This window comes from Dendrobates tinctorius, unplaced genomic scaffold (assembly GCF_039654945.1).
Source record: "Dendrobates tinctorius isolate UK_male_01 unplaced genomic scaffold, ASM3965494v1 ptg000103l, whole genome shotgun sequence".
Taxonomy (NCBI): domain Eukaryota; kingdom Metazoa; phylum Chordata; class Amphibia; order Anura; family Dendrobatidae; genus Dendrobates; species Dendrobates tinctorius.
Window position 1 is genome coordinate 30,291,125 of NW_027361771.1, and position 23,562 is coordinate 30,314,686.

Consider the following 23,562-nt stretch of genomic DNA (forward strand, 5'->3'; position numbering starts at 1 on the left):
GGACTGAGGAGTGTATTATACTATATGGAGGACTATGGAGTACATTATATTATATGGAGGACTATAGGGAGTGTATTATAAAATATGGAGGACTATGGGGAGTGAATTATGCAATATGGAGAACTGAGGAGTTTATTATACTATATGGAGGACTATGGGGCACATTATATTATATGGAGGACTATGGGGTGTAAACTGTAGATGTGCTGCTGATAACATGATACTGTATGGTGATTTGTTAGTGATCCATTAGTGATTGTTCTGTCCCCATCATTCTTTCTCAGACGGTGGAAAGAGGCCGGGAAACAAGTGTTGAACGACTTCAATATTGTCGATCACACTCATTTAGCGGCCTGAACTCAGCGCATATAAATACAACCGAAATGCTTCTGTGTGATGTGCAATATGTTAGCTTTTGGGGCCCCATTTTAATCTTTGCCTAGGGCCCCACTTTGCCTAAAACCGGCCCTGCATATAAGGGTGTGACCGCCCTCTTTCTGAGCTGGGTAAGCCATCCAGTCTGGCCTTAGCTTTTACTAGTGGGTCAGTCCCTCGATCCTTGTTCACATTCATGTCACTTGGCAAGTGAAAAGGGTTTAAATACTAGAGTAGGACAGTCCTACAAGGGTTGCCGTGACGTGGCGGGATGGCTTGTACATTATTTTGATCAAAATTATATTTACTAAATACCCTTATTATTATCATTACCTTTATGCATTATTTGCAGTTTATTTTTTACTTTTTATTTCAGGATATTTGTGCTTTTTGCTTTTTGTTTTCTCTGGTTAATGGTTATGTGTTAATATGCACTTACATTGTGCATACACATTAATTTACTTTTTCAGTTCAGACTCCAGTTTTTTATTCATTTCATTGTGCATTCAGTGCATATATGGGTGTGACCGCCCTCTTTCTGAGCTGGGAAAACCATCCTGTCTGGCCTAAGCTGTTACTAGTGGTTCAGCCGCTCGATCCTTGTTCACATTCATGTCACTTGGCAAGTGAAAAGGTTTTAAATACTAGAGTAGGGACTGTCCCACAAGGGTTGCCGTGACGTGGCGGGATGGCTTGTACATTATTTTGATCAAAATTATGTTTACTAAATACCCTTATTATTATTATTACTTTTATGCATTATTTGCAGTGTATTTTTTACTTTTTCTTTCAGGATATTTGTGCTTTTTGTTTTCATAGGTACATAGTTGTAGAGTGAGTCGCCAAATGTTCTTTCTTCAGCCTAACATAAAGCATAGTAATTCTCTACTGCAAACAATGGTAGTAGCATGGCGCAACATCTAAAGTGTTGGGTGGCTCATGAAGACAGTGTCATACAAAACAATTATGTATTGGAGTTATGTATGTAAATTATCCCTCAGTCACAGAGTACAAAGTGCTGGATCAATAGTCAAGTAGAAATGATTATACAATAGTACCATACAAGTGGTGGCAAGTGGTGATGGGGATACAAAACAAGTTTAAGGAGAAATTCTTATTTATTCTCATTTGGAAATTATAATTTCTATAGTAAAGTATGTGTGCTTTGTCTAGTTACTGTAGATAAGCTACTATGTATATAGGTATATAGTATATACTATAGATGATGCTGAATACTTGCAGTCTGGCTTGTAGTTATGATTGCTTCTTTAAATAAGTGATGGCTTCTAGATCAGTGGGGATCCAACCGCAGGAACGGCCTAATCATCGGGGCACGTTTATCCCAGTTAGACTGGAGAGGCAATGTATATGCTCGATCACCGCATCGTTCGTTTTGTGTAGGCCTGCCGGAGATCTCTGCTTGGCGCGCCTTAGTAGTCCCATAGAGAATGAATGGAGCGGTGGTGGAACACACACAATGCTGCTCTTTTATAGCATGGATACAAGTGCCATGCTCTGACGAATGGTCCCAGCGGTTGGATCTCCACTGTCACCTTACCTATGGGTAGATGATAGCTTCTCTAAACCCCTTTAACACAATTCAACCCGATGCAGCAATACATTTTCTTATGTAGACAATAAACAGTTCTAAGTTCACTAAGTGTCCTGCTTATATGTGATTGTGTTTGGGAGCTTTTGAAAGTTAAAGGGAATCTGTCATCAGGTTTTTGCTACCCTGTATAAGAGCAGATGAAGGGGCAGAGACCCTGATTCCAGGGATCTTTTACTTTCTGAGCTGCTGGCTGTCATTTTGATAAAACCGTTGTTTTATCTGCTGCAGATCTAGCAGTTTCCTGAATGTTGAGCTCTATATAACACCGCCTACATCACTGATTGGCAACTTTCTGCCTATGTACAGTGCACATAGAAAGCCACCAATCAGTGGTGAGGGCAGGGTTACACAGAACTCATGAATATGGAAGACAGCCTCGCAACAGGTTTACTTGTCCCCTAATGATAATCTCTTTCTCATAAAACTGCAAACTACTAAACTTACCAAAAATACACTAAGCAGACCTGCAAGTGACACATCGATGGAATCAGGGTCCCTCTGTCTCTAGATTGTGCTGGTCTCAGATAGGTGTCAAAAATCAGGTGACAGGTCACCTTTAAATGTTCCTCTCATGACAAAAAGGAGTATAATTGTCACTATAGTGGTGCAGAGGGTACCTGATGTGATCCAAGAGGTCCCACTGTCCCATAAGAGGAGACCAGTCCTATGTAGAATTTGTGATAGCTGGTGTTTCTATATATAATAAAGAAGTAAGGTTACCGTAAGTTCACACTAGACAATTTTGCAGCGTTTTTTTAAATTCATTTTTTATGTAAATTTTCAGTCGCATTTTACAGTACCAGCAAAGTTTATGAGATATCGGAACTCTCATGTACGCACCTTGGTTTTTTATCATCAGTATTTTGCGCTTTGCATGGTTTTTTGAACAATGGAGCGTGTCACTTCGTCCACCTTTTTTTCCAGCATTTTTTCAGCGTTTTTCACCCATTGAAATGAATGGGTGGTGAAAAAAACGCTGAAGAAATGCACCAAAAGCGCAGGTATAGAATAAGGCTTTTTTTTTCAACACTAAACTTTATCAACATCCACAAGAGGCAAATTGAGCATGCCAAAACCACAGCAAAAACAGCACAAAAAACGCATAGAAAAACCAAGGAAAACATGGTTTTGCTGCAGAAAAAATTGTTGAAAAAACGCGTAGTGTGTAGGCCCTTAAAGAACTCTGCTTTGAACAAGCACTACTTGTAATATGGAGGGAGAGATTACATTAGGCTTCAGTTTCCTGCAGCACCACCATAGATGAAAAAAGGCATTATCCAGTGGCCATTCAAAACATTGTGACATTTTTATAATACAGAAGAGTTTTTCATGAACAAAAGAAGCTCTTCTAATAATTCTCCACTGTGGCGAATAGCTGATGATTCCGAATCTAGGCCCCTATCCAATAAAACACACATTATCAGCCTAGAGTATACTACTAAAAATCATAGCAGTCCCACAGTGGGGGGTATCCCTTTAGGTTACAGAGTGCTGTTGCAGGGAAGGTCACCTGACGGACGGACTGACTGGTCAGATTTCAAAAGGGTTTGCACTTGTCAAGCAGGATGTCAGTTATGACAGAAGGGAAAGCAGCTAGAAAGGAGTAGGTGACGTGCAGTACCTGGAAGTGACACTAGAGGGCAGGGAGGAGTGTGAGCATAGGACTTGACATCAGCTTAGGGCTAAGAAACCGTTGGTCATGGGGGGCAGAGTTACAGGGAACCGGGAACGCTATAAATTTGACAGGAAGGTTCCAGAAGATTCCAGTCCCCAGGGGGAGCTCAAGTGACAGGAAGACTGTGACAGTTGGTGCACTGTGAGAAGAATCCAACCAGGGGACTGAGGAGAGAGAAAGTTAGGGGGGTGGTCCTGACACGAAGTACCGCAGTATAGACGAGGCTCTGGGTGTGGGACACCGTATTTGGAACAACGTTTGACTAGTAAAATTACTGTTGGTGTACAGGCCTATGGCAGCCACAGTGACGGAGCTGACAAGAGCGTCACAGAGTGTAAAAGGAACGATATGTATTTATACGTCCCTGTTGAAAGTACGCTGACTCAATGTGTTCTGTAACCCGAGAGCTGTTAAGAGAATCGCGGTGTGTTGTGAGACCGTCAGGCGGACGGTGAAAGAAAGAATAAACTTGGACCTGTTGCACCCGAAACGTGCCTCCATCTTGTGTCTGTACGTTACTGCGCGGTATATAGAGGTACCACCCCCCAGCCCGGCCCACCGACTCTACACTGTTACCCTACTAATTTCTGGTTACTCTGTATCCTAATGGAATAACTCCCGGTTAGTAGGGTAACAGCACTCTTTACCCTAATGGAAAAACTCCTGGTTAGTAGGGTAACAGCACTCTGTACCCTAATGGAAAACTCCTGGTTAGTAGGGTAACAACACTCTGTATCCTAATGGAATAACTCCTGGTTAGTAGGGTAACAGCTCTCTGTACCCTAATGGAATAACTCCTGGTTAGTAGGGAAACAGCACTCTGTACCCTAATGGAATAACTCCTGGTTAGTAGGGTAACAGCTCTCTGTACGCTAATGGAATAACTCCTGGTTAGTAGGGTAACAGCACTTTGTAACCCAATGGAATAACGCCTGGATAGTAGGGTAACAGCTCTCTGTACCCTAATGGAATAACTCCTGGTTAGTAGGGTAACATGTCTCTGTACCCTAATGGAATAACTCCTGGTTAGTAGGGTAACAGCACTCTATACCCTAATGGAATAACTTCTGGTTAGTAGGGTAACAGCACTCTGTACCCTAATTGAATAACTCCTGGCTAGTAGGGTAACAGCACTCTGTACCCTAATGGAATAACTCATGGTTAGTAGGGTAACGGCTCTCTGTACCCTAATGGAATAACTCCTGGTTAGTAGGGTAACAGCACTCTGTACCCTAATGGAATAACTCCTGGTTAGTAGGGTAACAGCTCTCTGTACCCTAATGGAATAACTCCTGGTTAGTAGGGTAACAGCACTCTCTACCCTAATGTAATAACTCCTGGTTAGTAGGGTAACAGCACTCTCTACCCTAATGTAATAACTCCTGGTTAGTAGGGTAACGGCTCTCTGTACCCTAATGGAATAACTCCTGGTTAGTAGGGTAACAGCACTCTGTACCCTAATGGAATAACTCCTGGTTAGTAGGGTAACAGCTCTCTGTACCCTAATGGAATAACTCCTGGTTAGTAGGGTAACAGCACTCTCTACCCTAATGTAATAACTCCTGGTTAGTAGGGTAACAGCACTCTGTACCCTAATGGAATAACTCCTGGTTTGTAGGGTAACAGGACTTTGTACCCTAAAGGAATACGCACTACTGTCGGACTCCTATGATATTCTTTAATACAGGCACTTTGCAAGCACAGATACACTTTATTTTTATATTTTGGAACTACTTTGGTCTCTTCTGGCAGGTTCCCCCCAATGGCAAGTACACTCCCCTGATGACGTCTCCTAACAGAGAAAGAAACGCATCGGAAGGGAATTTTTCTGGGAAATTAGCCCTACTTGGTTATTGCCCTTGTTAGGGCAGGAGCAAATGCAGGGGGCACGACAGGGCAGAGATAGAGATGCTTTTACCCATAGGAACGTTACCCATTTGACAGCCTTCATGCGAATTGGGTGAGATCCCACATATTTTCTTCTCTGTTTTTCATTCACTCTATTTGCACTAGGTCACTTTATTGTCACTTTAGTCCTATCATATTTAGTCAGGAACCACTGAATACAACATACCATACAGCTTTACATCTATAAACTGATAGAGAAAGCATTTTTGTGACTAATTATATCCTGACACTTGATAAAAGGCATCTATTGGGGTTATTGCTGTTCTACTGAAGTTTTAATTTTAATGTTACAAATAAAAGTTATTTTTTAATAGTATCCTCTAGGTTGATATTGTATGGTTATTGTTAAGGGCTTGCAGAACGCACCAATGAAGATGGAATATGGTGTATGGTGCGTTCGCAGCCCGGGGTCCACCGTTCAGAGATGTAAACTGCTGCTAGACAATGACGAACGGGATATAACAGGAGGTAGCCGGACACCGGTGAGTAATCTCTGACCTAGTGCATGCAAGGACAGACTCTGTTACCTCACAGAGTCCGTACTAGCCGGCATATAAGCTTGACCTGTTAAGCGTCACAGGTCATGGCTCAGCATAAGTTACCGCTCAGAGCGGGTACAATGTCTACCCTGGTGGTCGCCACTAACCAGCATAAGCACAGTGCTGGAAAGCGCACCTATCTGCGCACGGCGCCGCTCTGACAGAGGCTGCAGTATCAGCGGTAAGTGATGCCTGTACTGACTGACGCCCACAGGCGCTACAGGAAGGAGAGCTAAGTACACTGCGGCGCTAAGCAGTGCAAGTGCTAGGTACTGACCCTAACTATAAAACCCTAACTCCTGCGTATCAAAGGAGGGAGTCTTAATGAGTCAGTCACCAGTCTCATACATCCATCTTCAGTCACACCACTAAACAATATAGAGTCAATGTCTATCATAGCACATGGCGGGGCGGCCATGGGAACCTTTTATAGCAGCGTCCTTCTGAGACCTTCCTGATGGTCCAATCCGAGCTGGAGAAGGACCTGAACATGTGACCTCCGATCTCCAATGAGAGATCGTTCCACGGACATGCTCAGTGGACCAAAAGGAGGACTTAGTCCCTGGAGTCGTTTGCTGCTGACCAGCATGCGCTGCTATAGCTGGCCCAGAGGTGGTAGCAGCAACCAAACCCACAATGCTAGTGGGAGCAGAGCGCCGGGATCGATGATTATGCTGAGCAGGCTCCACTGCGGCCGGAGAGGAATAGGAGACCACCGAAGGCAAGGCTCAGGATTCCTGCTGTGCAGCGATAGGCACCCGACACCTATCAGTTATACTGAGGAGATGTCCTGTTAGACAGAAAACGAGCTTTTTGCTTCATATTTATTCCCTCTCCAATAAACACTAATAGTATGATAAATAGTGTAAAAACAAAAAGTGCTAACAGTGTGGTATTGTCATGATCCATGCTGGATCATGACTGATATAAAGCACAGGTAACCTTTTTTTTTTCCTAAGCTGTGCTTAAGGTGTTTTTGCCCCCGGTGGCCATTAGGATTATTGCACTGTGTGTCGTTTGTTCTAAGTTTTCCCCCCAGTGGTGGTGAGAGTCATTGCACTCTAGTTTCTTTAGTTAGTGCACATGATTATAATGCAGGTGTGATTGCCGGCTCTGCTATAAAAGAGTCACAGGTGTTGCAATCAGTGTTGGTGATAGTGTTCATTTCAACCATCCTTGGTGGAGAAGGATCTAGAGAGAGGTCCTGGCAGCTCAGTCAGAGCCCTGGTGTGAAAGGTGTCATAGGGGATTTCCTTAGGTCTGACAGAGCTTGGTGGCAGCGATTCAGGAGGAGAGCTGCATGCTGGTGGTGGACTCTGTTGCCAGGAGCAAGTGCAACAGAGTAAAGTTAAGTTGTGTTTCCCCGTTTGTGTTTTCTCCTTAATGTGTATTAGTGCAGCGGTGGGGCCAGTGCCTGCGCCACCCAGCTCCCTAGCAAGGGATAGGTGTAGGGTGTGATAGGGCGACAGGTTTGTGATCGGCGCCCGGTGCAGAATCGGCATAGGGAACGTTAGGAGGGTGAGGGACACTGACTCAGGGGAGTGCAGGAGGTCTCCACGTCCCCTTTCCCTATCGCAGGGCCCACCGTTGTAACTGTTTCCCTACCCCTTGTCTTGTTGTTTTAGTTACCGGCCTGTGAGCCGTGTCACACAGGACAGTATCACGTGCCACGTCCTGTTGTTTCAGTTACCGGCCGGTGAGCCGTGTCACACAGGACGGGTCCACATGACATTTATCACCAACCATAACTTTTTTTTCTGCTGAGCCATGAACCCAGTTCAGACCTTTGCCCAAAAGCTGCAGACCCTTACTGATGAGATTTGGGGGCTGCGCGGTGAGTTGGTGCAGACACTGCAGCAGTTGGTGGGCTTTGGGGGCTTGGTTCAAAGACAGGCTCAGCTAGAACCCAAGATATCCCTCCCTGACAGATTTTCTGGAGGGAGAGATCAATTCTTGGTATTTCAGCAAGCCTGCAAATTATATTTCAGGCTGCGCCCTCGTTCATCAGGGAGTGAAGAGCAACGGGTGGGAATCATTATGTCCCTTCTTAAAGGGGACCCCAATCCTGGGCCTTCTCCCTACCGGACGATTCTCCATCTTCAGAGTCCGTGGACGAGTTCTTTGCAGCTTTGGCGCTTGTGTATGGGGATCCTGATGGCGCCGCCCTGGCGGAATCTTGAATCCGTAGGTGTAAACAGGGAGCCCGGATTGCTGAGGAGTACTTCTCAGAGTTTAGGAGGTGGGCCACTGAAACTCAGTGGAATGACGCTGCACTTAGGAGTTAATTTGTGCAGGGTCTGTCTCCAAAGTTGCAGGATACTCTGGTGCAGTACGCCGCCCCCAGGTCGCTGGAGGCCGCCATGTCCCTTGCCATCCGGGTAGATAGACACCTTAGGGAGAGACATACAAAAAGTGCCCCCTGATGTCCTCACTAGGGAGGAGGACCCACCAGTGCGGACGGAGGAACCCAGACAGCCCGGTGTTGTTAATACAAAAAGGGGGTGTCCGCGGCTTGTCGTGGTGGGGGGTATGCTTTTCCTGTGGGAAGCCTGGCCATTTTATGAGAGCCTGCCCAGTTCATGCCAAGTCTCCTGACGAACCTATGCAAGTAGGAGGAGCTAGTTTGTGTACAGAGCTGCCTACGGTTCGGGGAGTGGTGTTGGTATGATTGTACTGTGGGCAGACTGGTCATGTCCTGAAGGCTTGCCCATTGCGTGCCAAATTATCCGTGCCATCTGAGAAGCCGCATTCCCCTGGTTGCTTAGAGGGAGGCGACCAAGGAGTATACATTTCCTCCATTTTGCCCTCCCAAGGTACTATGTCAGCAGAGGTCTTGGCTGGCGGGGTACCAGAGGGAAAAGATTGGCGGGCGAGGGAAGTAGCCAGCTGGGGGCAGTTGAGTGAGGGCTGCCGCCTAGGGACTACGGTCTCTGTCGTCTCTCTTCAACGGACCCCTTCCTTTCCGGTGAGGGCAGCAGATGTGCTGCAGGAGAGTAGGGGCAAGTCTCAACCCTCGCCATTGGCCAACCCTGGGAGGCACAGACCTTGTGGTGGAAGGGGTTGGAGGGTGGTGTACCCCTTGGTGAGGTGCGGGGGTGTGAGTGTGGTGACACAGGGGGACGCCTCTGTTGTCAATGTGAACGAGCGTGTATGGGTGGCCACCAAAAAACATCCAGTGGAAGTGTGTTGTTGAGTGTTACCAGCTCATGCCAAACATAAACATACACAACCCGTTCCCCAGGTCAGAGCTTCGGAGATGTGTGTTGCCTCCAGAACTTACATTGCCAATACCAGCGGGCTCGTTTGTCATAAACCTGAGGTACAGGTAGTTGCAGGGGTGAACTCTGGATCTGGGCGTCCCCGCTGTAGGTGGTTCCCCGACGGGGAGCGGTCTTGAGGGTCCAGAGGCCCCTCATTAAGGGGAGGGTACTGTCATGACCCATGCTGGGTCATGACTGATATAAAGCACAGGTAACCTTTTTTTTTTTCCTAAGCTGTGCTTAAGCTGTTTCTGCCCCCGGTGGCCATTAGGATTATTGCACTGTGTGTCGTTTGTTCTAAGTTTTCCCCCCGGTGGTGGTGAGTGTCATTGCACTCTAGTTTCTTTAGTTAGTGCACATGATTATAATGCAGGTGTGATTGCTGGCTCTGCTATAAAAGAGTCACAGGTGTTGCAATCAGTGTTGGTGATAGTGTTCATTTCAACCATCCTTGGTGGAGGAAGGGTCTAAAGAGAGGTCCTGGCAGCTCAGTCAGAGCCCTGGTGTGAAAGGGGATTTCCTTTGCTCTGACAGAGCTTGGTGGCAGCGATTCAGGAGGAAAGCTGCATGCTGGTGGTGGACTCTGTTGCCAGGAGCAAGTGCAACAGAGTAAAGTTAAGTTGTGTTTCCCCGTTTGTGTTTTCTCCTTAGTGTGTATTAGTGCAGCGGTGGGGCCAGTGCCTGTGCCACCCAGCTCCCTAGCAAGAGATAGGTGTAGGGTGTGCTAGGGCAACAGGTTCGTGATCGGCGCCCGGTGTGGAACCGGCATAGGGAACGTTAGGAGCGTGAGGGACACTGACTCAGGGGAGTGCAGGAGGTCTCCACGTCCCCTTTCCCTATCGCAGGGCCCACCGTTGTAACTGTTTCCCTACCCCTTGTCTTGTTGTTTTAGTTACCGGCTTGCGAGCCGTGTCACACAGGACAGTATCACGTGCCGCGTCCTGTTTCACTTACCGGCCTGTGAGCCGTGTCACACAGGACAGGTCCACGTGACAGGTATGCTGGTACTTTAATTATGTACTGTACTGAAGTTTGTTCTGGTACTGTGTTTATGTGCTCAGCTGGGTTTTGGTACTGTATATATGTACGGAGTTTGTTTTCTTTTATCATGTGTGCTGATTATGGTGCTGCTATTTTACTTATGTAATGGGCTTAGTTCTGGCACCATGTTTATGTACTTCACTTGGTTCTGCTACTGCATCTAGTTAGACAATTTAACTAAATAGGCTGCTAATGCTTTGGTTCTGAATTTGGAAACCGTAAGTAATAGATGAGTGTACTATGTATCTGGGATTATGTGTGTATATTAATTTACATTCATAATGTGGCAAACTAGTTTAAAATTCTAGACTGAAGGAATCATAAGTTAGAAAGTATATACAAAAGATTTTCCTGCTGCGTACAAAAATATCTACGGTACTTACGATCCAATGTAGTGAAAGTCTTTAATTGTCGTATTATGTGATCATTAGTTTTGCCATTATGTTTCCCGGCATATAGAAAAGTAGGAAACCTTTTGTTAAAAACTTGAAATCTAGGCTTGGGTCTTAACCTGTTTTATGACAAACAATGTCACAAACAAGAATTACTACTGAATGCACATAACAACAATGAAAAATATCTAACGTCACATCTGTTTTTTTCCAACGATATTAGCTTTGAAATATCTGTCAAACAAATAAAAGTGATTACTGGCAATAAATGGCCACAATTTGTCAGTATAGATGTTTAAAGGGAAAGTATTAGATAGCACTTGTTGTTTTCATTAGTTTGTGATGCCGGTTTTTAATGTGGAGGGGGTATTGGGAGGGGATTGAATGGGGGATAAAATTGTTTGTTTCTTAGTTTTTAGTGTCCTAATACGAGGCTCCCATAGCAAATACAGCTATTTGTAAAATACTATAAACAATACTAAGCAGTATGAACATTCTCCTATACATCCTACAGAATGCAGCCTATGCGTAACATAACTGGTATTGAGGTTGTACATGTTATCCTCAGGGGCTGGAAACTACTGCTCTGCACATACCCTTGGGTCTCTGTTGGTGTGTAACTCCATACTATCAGCTGTCTGCTTTGATCTATGAACACGTTAGAAGTCCAGTGATTGCACTTTTGGCATTATGGCGTGTTACAGAAGGGATATGTTAAACCTTATTCACACTTAATGAAGCATATCAAGAGAATGGTCACCAAGTTCCTGTATCACCAATAACAACATGCAGCCAAAATGAGTTTGGCTTCTTATTACTTATTAAGCTGTTGTTTCTGTACATAAAATCCTATGGAAGACAACAGACAATACATTCCCAAACTAATAATCACATAAGACAATTAAAAGCGTCTACTACTCTGGATCCTAAGTAAATCATTTTGCATGAAACAATACTATCCTCCTATATATACCGTAGTCCAAAGTTAAATGCTCTCCATTCTAGAATTATAAACTGACCGTAATTACATATGCATTGAAACCCACAGACGTAGCACAGACTGCATCTGGGTGTCCGTCTCCTGTAGGCATACCCGCCAGCACCATTGTAGCCTATGGCCCCATCGGCGCATACGCCCAAATCCAGTTTCGCAGGGCGTTCAATCGTAAGCCCCGACAGGGCCACTGAAGGGATGCCCAAGTGCAGTGTGAAAGCACAGTTAGTGTAAAAGATACCAGCAGGGAAGGTGAAGACGTTTTCCCTGGCAAATCAACGTTGGGGTGTATCCAGGTCTTCGAAAAGGTATATTTTCCGGACTGTATAGTCTCAGATTGTAGATAAGAAGGAGAAAAGATATGGCAGACTGCAGGATCAGGAAACCGCGGTAGAAAGAGAAGGAAGCTCCCGGGGGAGCATTTGTATTTATATACTCTTCAGCATCACTGTGTGCACAAGTTAGAAGAGATCCCTCAAAGGCTTTAGGCTGTAGAAGTGGAGTAAAGACATCATCTTTGATGGAGCTGCGCTGCACTGTTTATATCCGGCAATACAAAATCACTCCAACATCAGGGGCCAAGTCGTTGTCTACCACTTTGATATTGATGATCAATAGATTATGGCATCAATATCAAATTAGTGGAAGTCCAACACCCACACTGATCAGCAGTTATTAGCTCAGGCTCAGGCAATAGTTGATGGTCTATCCATAAGCACCCCCCAATCGATCTGCTGTTACCAGCTTCACCAGCGGCTGGGTATTTTCAGATCCTACCTGAACACAGCATCTCCATCAAAACTATAGTGGCCACAGCCAGGTAATGCAAATCCATCCCCTATTCATGATAAATGATGGAGCTGCTGTGTTCCGCGACCTATCCTAAGTAGTAAGAAAAAAAGAAATAAGGCCATCAGCACACCACAACATAGCAAAATGTCCGTGGACTTAAGATGTTGACCAATTCACAGGTTCTTGGGACTGGTATCCACTAGTATACATAGAATAGGGGAAGGTGTTGTGGAATCCGGCACCGGATTGGATTCTTAATGGGCCACTCTACCATTATGAACACATAGTGGCGGATTCCACCATTCCTTCCCCCTATCCTTTAAACTAAAGATAGCCCATCAATAAAAACGTAGTGGTTGCACCGCTTTAAAGATAGATAGCTTGTCTATATAGAATATGTATTATGAGAGAACTTTTTATCCAAAACCAAGAAAGATATTTAGATGGGTTGGCAATTTTATGTTTATTTTAACAAATATGTTGTGGTCGGGGACGTGACTTTATGTCACTTCTGAATTATAATCAATCTTTAATTTATTTCTTATAGAAATTCACACAATTTCAACAAACAAATCAGAAGACTGGGGACAGTTTATGAATATCTGCGATGTTATTAACACCTCTGCTGATGGGTAAGTTCTCATAAAGGGGCACCACATCTGCAACATCATTTGTTTCAGCCATATGAACAAAAAAAGTTTAGTCTTTGGTAGCATATGTTTCAGGAGCAGGGATGTGTGACTCTTCAGAGCTGTGAAATATGCTGAGTTATAGAACGGTGGATTAGGAGAAATTTCAAAATTAATTTATTGCTTCTAATTCATTATTTAACCCCTTAAAGTGCTACTCCAACGTTAAACAAAAAATTCACAATAAATCTTCATGCCATCTTTTTTTTTAAATCTTTACTGCTTCTGTTGCAAATTTTGGGATTAGGTTATCTGCCTGATTTCTGGTATAATTCCTAGGAGTAAGATGGAATAACTCATTTACTACAGTGGTAGATGGGTTCATTCAGCTGTACAAGGAGGTAGACATGGGAGCACTGTCTCTTTAAGATCTTTATTGGTTTATTATATATGCAGCTATGCAGCATAAACCTTAGTGAAGTCAAAATAAGCATGGCCCTTTTGGGCAAAAACAAGAAAACAAAACAAAGTGGTAGCACAAAATACAGTCCTTGTAGTTAGTGGGGATCCGCCTGCTCAGGGTTAGCAAAAACACACGTTTCAGGTTAGCCAAAGCACAAACACTTCTCTGGAGTTAGCCTCTCCAGTCACACTGAACACCTCATGAGGCCCAGACCACACCCTGGGGTGGAGATAAGGTGGACAACCTCACACCAATTCTATGGTGATCCACAAAAACCCAGCCCTCAAAATGGCTGTTTAACCCCTCTCAACATATAATGTGCTGGCAGAAATTTCTGGGTTCAAATCACTGTAGCTAATAGCCTCCGTGAAACATATCTCCCCTCCAGCACTTTGCCAGTTACTTTGTTACACTACATTAACTTTACAACCTGATGATACTGAATCCCTTTACATAAAATTGGCTTTCTAATCACTTTCACTATGGAATACACAGTATATGTTCACAACTTATTTTATTAGGTCACGGGATGCAGTGAAAGCTTTGAAGAAGAGGATAAGCAAAAACTACAATCAGAAAGAAGTACGGTATTCCCTTTCTGTAAGTATCACTTAAAGGATTTGTTCCCTTTCAGCAAATGTTATATATGTTATATATGTACAACTTGTCCTATATCTACAACTTGCTGTTAAAAAGCAAACGCTGCTTTACTTACTCTTCACAGGTCCAGCGCTGTACCTATGCCACTGCCCCAGTCTCCTTTGCTTGGCTGCAGCAGTGACATCAGTAATGTCAAATCACATCAACATTGTTGCAGCCAATCACAAAGCCAAGCAACACTGCTTGGCTTGGCACAAGCTACTGAGATTAGTGATTGGCTGCAGCCCCTCAACCAAATAATAGAGACTGGGGCAGCGGCGGAGGCACAGCGCTGAATATTTGGAAAAGATTTAAGAAAGAGGACAAGCCCTGTAAGAAAACCTAAATAAGTAAATTGATTCATAATTTACAGTTATTCATGAATATTTAAATGGGTTATCTTCTATCTTAGAGAACTGCTGATCAACTCCCCCAAGGTGATAGTATGGGTCCAGCTCCTGGAACCACTGACAGTAACATTGCATCTATAAATCGTTTAGTGAAAAGACAGTATTACAGAGTTTCTTTCACAGTCATTAGCTGACCATCTAATTCATGGATGGGTTAGTACTATAGCGAAAACCTCCCTTTCCAGCTGCACTTCACCTAGCTAGTAAAATGATGTCCATGTCTTTGATGTCCAAATGCCCTTAAGCAGACAGTGGGATTTTCTGGTTGTGATTTTGTTAACCGTTTCTCTGTGCTTTCTTGAATTGAAATCTAGTTGCTGGAAATGTGCATGCAAAACTGCAACCCCACATTTCAGTCCTTGGTCCTGAGGAAGGAATTCTGCAAGGATGTGCTGGTCAAACTCTTAAACCCCAAGTACAATCTACCAATTGAAATGCAAAACAGGATTCTTCGCTTCATCATGGTAATTCATTCATGTGTAATTGCTCTTGTAGGCGAATTCTAGCCATAAATCATGTAAATGCAGGTGATGTAGCAAATGTGAACATTATTTGAAAAATGAAGAAAGTATGCTCATGAAGAGAACACCTGTTTAAGGGCTTCACCCAACTTCTGCTGTCAAAGGAAAATTGAGACCCTTCCATACACAGATGGTTGGCCTGTTCTGTTAAAATCGATGGATTCGAATGCCATTAATCTAATTTATATGGCAAGCTTAACAAACAGGGGTCGATTCGTCAAGATTAGTGTAGTGCACACCAGTCTTGCTGAAATAGATGGCTCCACTTAATGAATTCAATGACTCTCGTAAGTGGCCGACACCTCTGTGCGCTGTGCTAGGGACTGGAGTAGAATTTTTGGTGTACAAAGTGCCGCGATTTTTGATTAATTTGTAGGCTGGGTTTGACCATGCCCCTTCCCGCCCTGACATTCCGGCAGACCCATATTCTAGTGCTGTATCACTTACAGGACTGTATTCTGTCATTTTGATAAAATCAACAGTTTTATCTGCCATAGATCTACCAGTCCTCTGAATGCTGAGCTCTGTATAACCCCGCCCACATCACTGATTGGCAGCTTTTTGTGTACACATTGCATAGGCAGTAAGCTGACAATCAGTGATGGGGGTGGGGTTAAGCAGAACACATGAATAAACAGGACTACATGGCAGCAGGTTTTCTAGACCTATTCTCTTGCTGGTAAAGCAGTGAGTTTATCAAAACTACAGCACAGCAAGTGATACATTGCTGGAATCAGGGTCTCTGTCCCTATATTATTCTGCTCTCAGATAAAATAGCAAAAACCTGGTGACAGATTCCCTTTAACTCATTTGATTCCACACATAATAATGGTTCACTTCTGCTCGCAAACAGGCCTTTATCCAAGTCACATTCTATATAATCATTGCTAGTTTTCTTCTTCCTCCCAGAGGTGGTCTATGCAGTCACATGGCAATGTTGACGTAACAGAAGTCAAAGAACTGTATTTGGAGATGATAAAAAAAGGCATTCACTTCCCTTCTTTGGATGCTAGTGAAGAAACAACCACAGAAATGCAAAAGGTAATGCTGTGCAAATGTAACACAATTCCCCCAATTCATTAAAGGGTTTGGCACCAATTTTTAAGCTGTAAAAAACAATCATTTTTGCATTGCATACTATTTTTTTTCCCAAAAATGTGCCATTTTTTATAATGCCACTCTCAACACAGAATAGAGTGGCGAAAATGGCATGCAATTTCACAATATATATGTCACACAGCCACTGACATGGCGGTTGGGTATTCGAGATTCCTGCTGGGTTTTACCCCCCCAATTCCCAAAACTACCCTCAGCCTGTAATTCCCCCCATCTGAATACCATAGACCGCCACAAAAATGACTCAACAATTTGGATAAATTGGCCACAGCAGCCATTTATTAAAACATTTAACATTACAGTTTCTTTAAACGTTAATCAAAAAGGGGGCGGTCCTCGAGGCCCCAAATTGTAACCGCCTCAGGTTCCAGTCCCATAATAATAAATAATAATAAACTTGGCCTCCAGATCGAGTCCTGCCTCTAGCCGCTAGGCACCAGCTCAGAAACACTAAGAGACTCGCCCGGCCATTATCCGTCATGAATTCCCAGTGATCCAATATTTCCACGTAATCCAACCAAGGGGGAGTCCAGGACCTTAGAGATCCCCCCCTCCAAGACGCCAATTACTATTACCACCAACCTTGAGGACAACCTCCCCCACGCCACCCACACAAATGTTCTGAACCCTCAAACATTTGTGTCCCGCCTTCTTGGACCGTAAAACACCACAAGTCCAAATCGACAGCGTTCAGATGAACCCCATCAAATTTAATGTCGTTAATTAAATCCCTGCACGGACGTTTTCCCAGATCGTTCCCACCCAAATGTATAACTAACAAATCAGGAATCCGATCCAGACGAGCAAATTTGTGAAATTCCGGTAACAATTGACGCCACACCATTCCCCGTTTACCAATCCACCTCAGGATTGCCAAAGTCCTCGGCACGCCCAGCTGCCTCCCTTCTGGACGAACAATCCGCCCTCAACGTGGTCCAAAAGACGAAGGAGTGACCCATAATCCATGTGAGCAGCTGTCCCGACCAAACAAGCTTAACCAATATAAACAAGCTCACAAATCATATCATAGATGGGCGAACATATGATCGAAATCTCACTGACCCCCAACGCCCAATTCTCTTACCCATGTCATCCCGTAACCCTCTCCTGGCAGCTTCAGTAGCTGCCCCGATCCGAAACGAATGTCCACTATAGTCCTTCGCTGAAATACCCCCTCATTCCAAACAGTGCCTAAATATCGCTATGAATTGGAAACGCGATAACACCGAGCCGTCCTCGTGTACTAACAACGGTTCAAGTCCTAACCCCCTCCCCTGTAAAAATTGCCTTATACAGCTCAAAGGGCATAGGAGGGAACCATGCACATCAAAAGCACCACCTTACAACCCTTTCCTTCCATATCTGTTTTAGAAGATCTCAGAAATATCTCCAGCCTATCGCCATATACAGGCACATCCTGTCTAAGCAACCCCCCTGTAGGGATCTGGAAGCACTAACCAGCTCTCCCAATCGAAAAGCCCCAACAAAGGCTAGCGAAAAAGCCACTTTAAACAGGACTACCTCGCTAGGAGAATAGCAAATATCAGCCAATTGCTCGCCAAGTACCAATAGTACATCATAAGACACAGGACGTCTCCCATCAGACACCTTCCACCCTTTACGCCAACCTTTTACCACCTGAAGTACCGAAAAGGACTTTGTCAAGTCCCATAATCCACAGAACTTAAAGCCAAAGGCCAGCCCCGACAAGAAATTATTTAATTTTGGCACCGACCAACCCGGTTCCCAATTGTGTCCTAATAACAACAGCAATTTGCTCTCATCTTCTAAGCCCACCCCAAGTCAAGACTTCCACTTCTCAAGACCTCGAATAATGAGCCCACGTTCCAGCTGCCAAAGAACTGGATAACAAATCCCTTACTGCCCCAACAGAAAGTTCCATAATTCTTCCAGGCACGCCAGCCCCGTGGATTCCGCCAGAGGCACCAACTCCCGAACTTGGTCCCACTGCGAACAAGAGAGAGCTTCAAGAATGGGGTAATTCTCTTTAGGCCTAACCTCTGCCGTAACCCATAAATTGAAAGTCAGGCCGACCCAAACTATATGCTGGAGAACTCTTACCAAAACTTGACCAGGTGACGACAGCGAATTTATAGCTCTCATGGCCCCTAATGACTCTCAACCAAAGCAAATCTTCCTATTCTGAATGGTCCTTTCCCACAACGATAGCGCCACAGCAATAGGGAAAACATCACAGAGAACCTGATTGGCCGACCACCCCTTTTCAACCCAACTCGATGGCCATTGCTCCACCAACCACATGTCTTGAAAAAACAAATTGAAACCCTTCCCTCCTGCTGTACCAACAAAAATGCCCAAAGACTCCGCAGACACAGCCGGTGCAATCCTAATCGACTTCCCATTGTACGACTCCAGGAAAAGTGACCAAACTTTCAAATCGTCTTTCAATTCCTTCTTCAGCCTGATAAAGTGTGAAGGAACCGTAACTCCTATTGTAGCTAGAGACAACCTCCTGCAAAATGGTCTCCCCATCGGCATAATCCATAAAGCAAAGTTTAATTTGCCTAACAGAGATTGAATCTCTCTCAAAGTTACTTTCCTAAGGCCGCAAACCTGACTCACTACTGTTCTCATGTCCAGCAATTTATCCTCAGGAAATCTGCATTCCATTGCGACCGTGTCAATTTCAATACCAAGAAAACTCAGTGACGTAACTGGGCCCACCGTTTTTTCGGACGCCAAAGGGACCCCGAACTTTTTGGCCACACCCTCCATTGTATGGAGCAAAACAGAACAATCAGGCGATCACTCCGAACCAACAAACAGGAAATCATCTACGAATTAAAACCAGACACATCCTTGACCGTCCACTCCAGAAACGTGCTGATCGTTTCGAAATAAGCACATGACAATGAACACCCCATCGGCAAACAGTGATCAACATAAAAACCCCCATTCCAAAAACACCCCAACAAATGCATGCTGTCTGGATTAACCAGCAACAGGCGGAACGCCGCCTCAATGTCCGTCTTTGCTAACAACGCCCCCTGACCACACTCCCTAACCAAAACCATAGCCGCATCAAAAGACGTGTACAAGACCAAACACAACTGGGGATCAATCCCATCATTAACTGACAAACCTTTGGGAAATGAGAGGTGATGTATCAGCCTGAATTTATTTGGCTCTTTTTTTGGTACTACACTCAAAGGTGAAACTCTGAGATTATCCACAGGAGCCGATAAAAATGGTCCAGCCATTCTGCCTAAAGCCACCTCTTTATTCAATTTTTCGGTGTCCACATCTGGAAACTGTTTGGCCGATTTCAAATTCTTGGTTGATAACCTCACCTCGACATCTACAAAAGGAATCCTGAAACCGGCCTTAAAACTGTCCCGCAAAAGAACAGCTGCTTCCCTATCCGGGTACCTATTTACAAACCGCTCCATCTCTGCTAGCCGAATTGGCGTAACCCCTTTATTCAGTTCCGTCTGCACCTTTCTGTTTCCCTGCTCTATAGCATTTTGAGGACCCATGATTGCCACCACAGGAGTCACATTCATGTCTGAATTTGCATTTTGCCCCAAATCTACATGAGCCTTCGTTGAACGAAAAACACAGTCCTTTTTGTAATGCCACCGAGTGCCCTGACTGTCCCGAGCCCCCGGTGCCCCCGGAAAAAAGCTGGGATCCCTGCCCTGATCTGCCCGGAGCCGTTACTCTCATCCACAAAGCGATATCTTTATGATCCCAGCGAATGCTAGGTCTGACCGCTTTCCGTTGACGAAATTGCTCATCATACCAAAGCCATCCCTGACCCCCATAGACTATATGCTTCACCAATTGCATCCATGTAGCAAAAAAGGGATCAACAATGCTCTGGTGACTTCTCGCCAATAACACTTGCTAATATAGCAAATGCTTGCAACCAATTAGAAAACGTACGGGAGATTAATCGATACCGTCTCTTATCCTCATCTTCCTTTCTAGACTCATCTCTCCGTACCCTATCTAGATTAAAGCGATCAAGCAGGAGCAGTGAAAAAATTTCCACATACTTCCCTTTCCATATCCTCTCTCTCACATCCTGCTTTAAATGTCCCTCAAAGCAGACGTACACTTCGCCTTTCACGGCATCATTCAACTTTGCAGCCTCATCCTTGTCTTTTTCTCCCATGTCCCCCAAAAACCCTTGTCCAACTGCTTCACCCGACCACACCGAGTCCCTCAAACTCATTGCACTCCCAGCCGCTGCGCTCAGTACAACACCTGCTGGACCCACTGCCGAAAATCCCCTTTCTCTAGCATTCCCTAACCATGCTGACAAAGGCGACATATTGCCCTGACTATTCCCAGCTTCCCACAACCGAACAAACTCCTTCAAACCTTGCAACATGCCTCCCATGCCGACACTAGCCCCCCCACAGACACCTTCCCTCTCACATTAACATTAGGAGCTAGTGATGTTTGAAAGTAAGGTATAGTGGTTCTCTCACCTGGCTGCCCGGGTGCCATGTACCCCGCAGCCGTCGATCCAGAATCCTGACGTTGTCGGTCCATGCCTGGGTCACTAATGCTCTGCCGTCTTGAATCTCTTGCTTCTCCAAACAGCCGGCCGTAATTGACCACTGCGTTACTTTCGTGCATGGTACTCCTTGATGCTGAGTTTTACCCCTCTGACCTTGCAGAAGGTGCTGGCCCACAACCCAATTCCAATGGTTCCCTCTCCCCCTGCCCCGCCGTGCCCTCCCTATCCCCAAACATAAGGGGTTCCCCCAGAAAATTTCTACCCCTACCCTCCCCCCATCTGTATTCCCTCCAACAGCAATAATTTCCCTACTCTCATGTCCAAAAGCAGCAGCAGCCGGTGGGTGGGCGGAGCTACAGTGCTGACACTCACTGACTGCTCTGCGCTCATGGGGCTGCAATACAGCTCCCCGTCTATTACAGGCTTTCGGCCGATTTGAAGCCGGGCTGTCTGGGCTTCCTGCAGCTTCCGTGCCCCAATCCTGATCCCGCGCAGCCGCCGCCGAGTGGGCGGGTCCACGCCGCTGCATCACTTGTGACAGCGCAGGACTCACAGGCCCGCGTGTGCGCCCAGTCCTCTGCTGAGCTGGGCCCGTTCCTGGCTGGGCGCCAGCCGTACCGACTCCCGGTTCCTCTGTCCTCACCACTGCACATGACGTGGAGGAGGCCGACACCTCCCCCTGTTGTAGGTCCCGCCTCGCTACCGGATTCCTCACGGCTCTTGTAGTACGTGCTCTTGGCCTGTGGCACGCAACCCCAGCCGGAGGATCCCTAGAGGGGCTCCTCACACGGCGCCGGACCCGGGGGGTTACCTCGGGACTAAGGCGCTCCGGAGGTCTGGTCCTCCAAGGCCGTCGCCCGTCCTGCGGAGCCTGCTCCTGCCTGGTCCCCCCATCCTGCAGCAAGCCTTGGAGAGATGCCTGCAGCCATCCTGCTCCCCTAGAGCCAGCAACGACCCTCAATTGCTGAAGGATCGTTTCTACATCCATTCCACAGGTACAGCTTGTGTTCTCTGTGATAGGGGAACCTAAAATGGTTGCCCTATAAGATGCCTACCCCCTTTTATTGGATACCCCTTAACCCCTCCCTTAACCATGCCTACTACCCCTCAGCCCTCTCAGATATCCACATACAAATTCCTTAACCCTTACTAGCCTGTCCCTCTTAACAAATATCCTACCCAATAGTCCCTCTCACCCCTTCATGCTGTCCTCCCTTTTAAGGCCTTTGACCTCCCAGTACAGCCTCACTGCAGCTGCAGAACATGTGCAGATAGGCAAGGAAGGTGGGGACTTACACCCAGATGCAGTGCGCATGTGCGGGGAGCTAGTTGTCAGTGTAGAAGAACAGGATTTACTCTACGATTGCGTGATGTCGGGGCAGTCCAGACTATTATACAGACTGCATTGGGTGTTACTATTATGACTGGAACCATCAAAAGCCCCACCCATATGACTGAAAGACAAGGTCTTCTATGCAATTGCCTAATGATAAAAATTGCTTTTTTACATGAATACTGGGACATTTTTCTTAAAGTCAACCTGTCACCAGAAATAATGCTATTAACCTGCACATATGAGGTTAATCAGCAGGTTAATAGCATTATGATGCTGTCCAGCTCCCTCACGTGGTCGGCCAAAGCTGGGAGAAAATGACCTTTATTCTCCCCGCCAGCATTCAGTTTGAGAAAAATGAGGATGAATGAACTCATGGAGATCAACATCCAACACTGCGGAGACACCATCACATGTTTCTCAACGCAGTGATTCTAGAGCAATGCCCCCATCCCTTATGGGAAATATGTAAAAGCATGCAAAACACAAGCCGCAGAGATACCATCACATGTTTCTCAACGCAAGCAATGACTAGCCAGGTCTTTCCCCGGGAAGGAACAACCACGGGAAGGGCAGTCTCCAATGAAGGAAACCACCTATGCCAAAACATGGTATCCATCCACAGACAGCTGTTTCAGGGTATTGCCCCTCATCAGTGTGGAGTAGGAAACTGGCCAGTAGGAGCATTGCCTAGTAGAAGACTGTGAAAAATGTGGATGAATGAACTCATGGAGATCAACATCCAACACTGCGGAGACACCATCACATGTTTCTCAACGCAGTGATTCTAGAGCAATGCCCGCATCCCTTATGGGAAATATGTAAAAACATGCAAAACACAAGCTGCGGAGACACCATCACATGTTTCTCAACGCAAGCAATGACTAGCCAGGTCTTTCCCCGGGAAGGAACAACCACAGGAAGGGCAGTCTCCAATGAAGGAAACCACCTATGCCAAAACATGGTATCCATCCACAGACAGCTGTTTCAGGGTATTGCCCCTCATCAGTGTGGAGTAGGAAACTGGCCAGTAGGAGCAATGCCTAGTAGAAGACTGTGAAAAATGAGGATGAATAAACTCATGGAGATCAACATCCAACACTGCGGAGACACCATCACATGTTTCTCAACGCAGTGATTCTAGAGCAATGCCCCCATCCCTTATGGGAAATATGTAAAAACATGCAAAACACAAACTGCAGAGACACCATCACATGTTTCTCAACGCAAGCAATGACTAGCCAGGTCTTTCCCCGGGAAGGAACAACCACAGGAAGGGCAGTCTCCAATGAAGGAAACCACCTATGCCAAAACATGGTATCCATCCACAGACAGCTGTTTCGGGGTATTGCC

The 23,562-nt window shown here is 45.4% G+C and overlaps 1 protein-coding gene across 5 annotated transcripts in view; it reads left to right on the plus strand.

The window, feature by feature from the left end:
* Nucleotides 1-23,562, plus strand: part of TOM1L1 (target of myb1 like 1 membrane trafficking protein) — a 164,877-nt gene that overhangs the window by 60,279 nt on the left and 81,036 nt on the right. For 4 of the 5 annotated variants that reach the window (XM_073588167.1, XM_073588170.1, XM_073588169.1 and 1 more), the window contains 4 exons: nucleotides 13,136-13,220; nucleotides 14,202-14,280; nucleotides 15,044-15,193; nucleotides 16,160-16,291. In XM_073588167.1, coding sequence (XP_073444268.1) covers nucleotides 13,136-13,220; nucleotides 14,202-14,280; nucleotides 15,044-15,193; nucleotides 16,160-16,291 — 446 coding nt within the window. The remainder of the gene's footprint in view (nucleotides 1-13,135; nucleotides 13,221-14,201; nucleotides 14,281-15,043; nucleotides 15,194-16,159; nucleotides 16,292-23,562) is intronic. The other variant, XM_073588168.1, reaches the window with a different exon arrangement.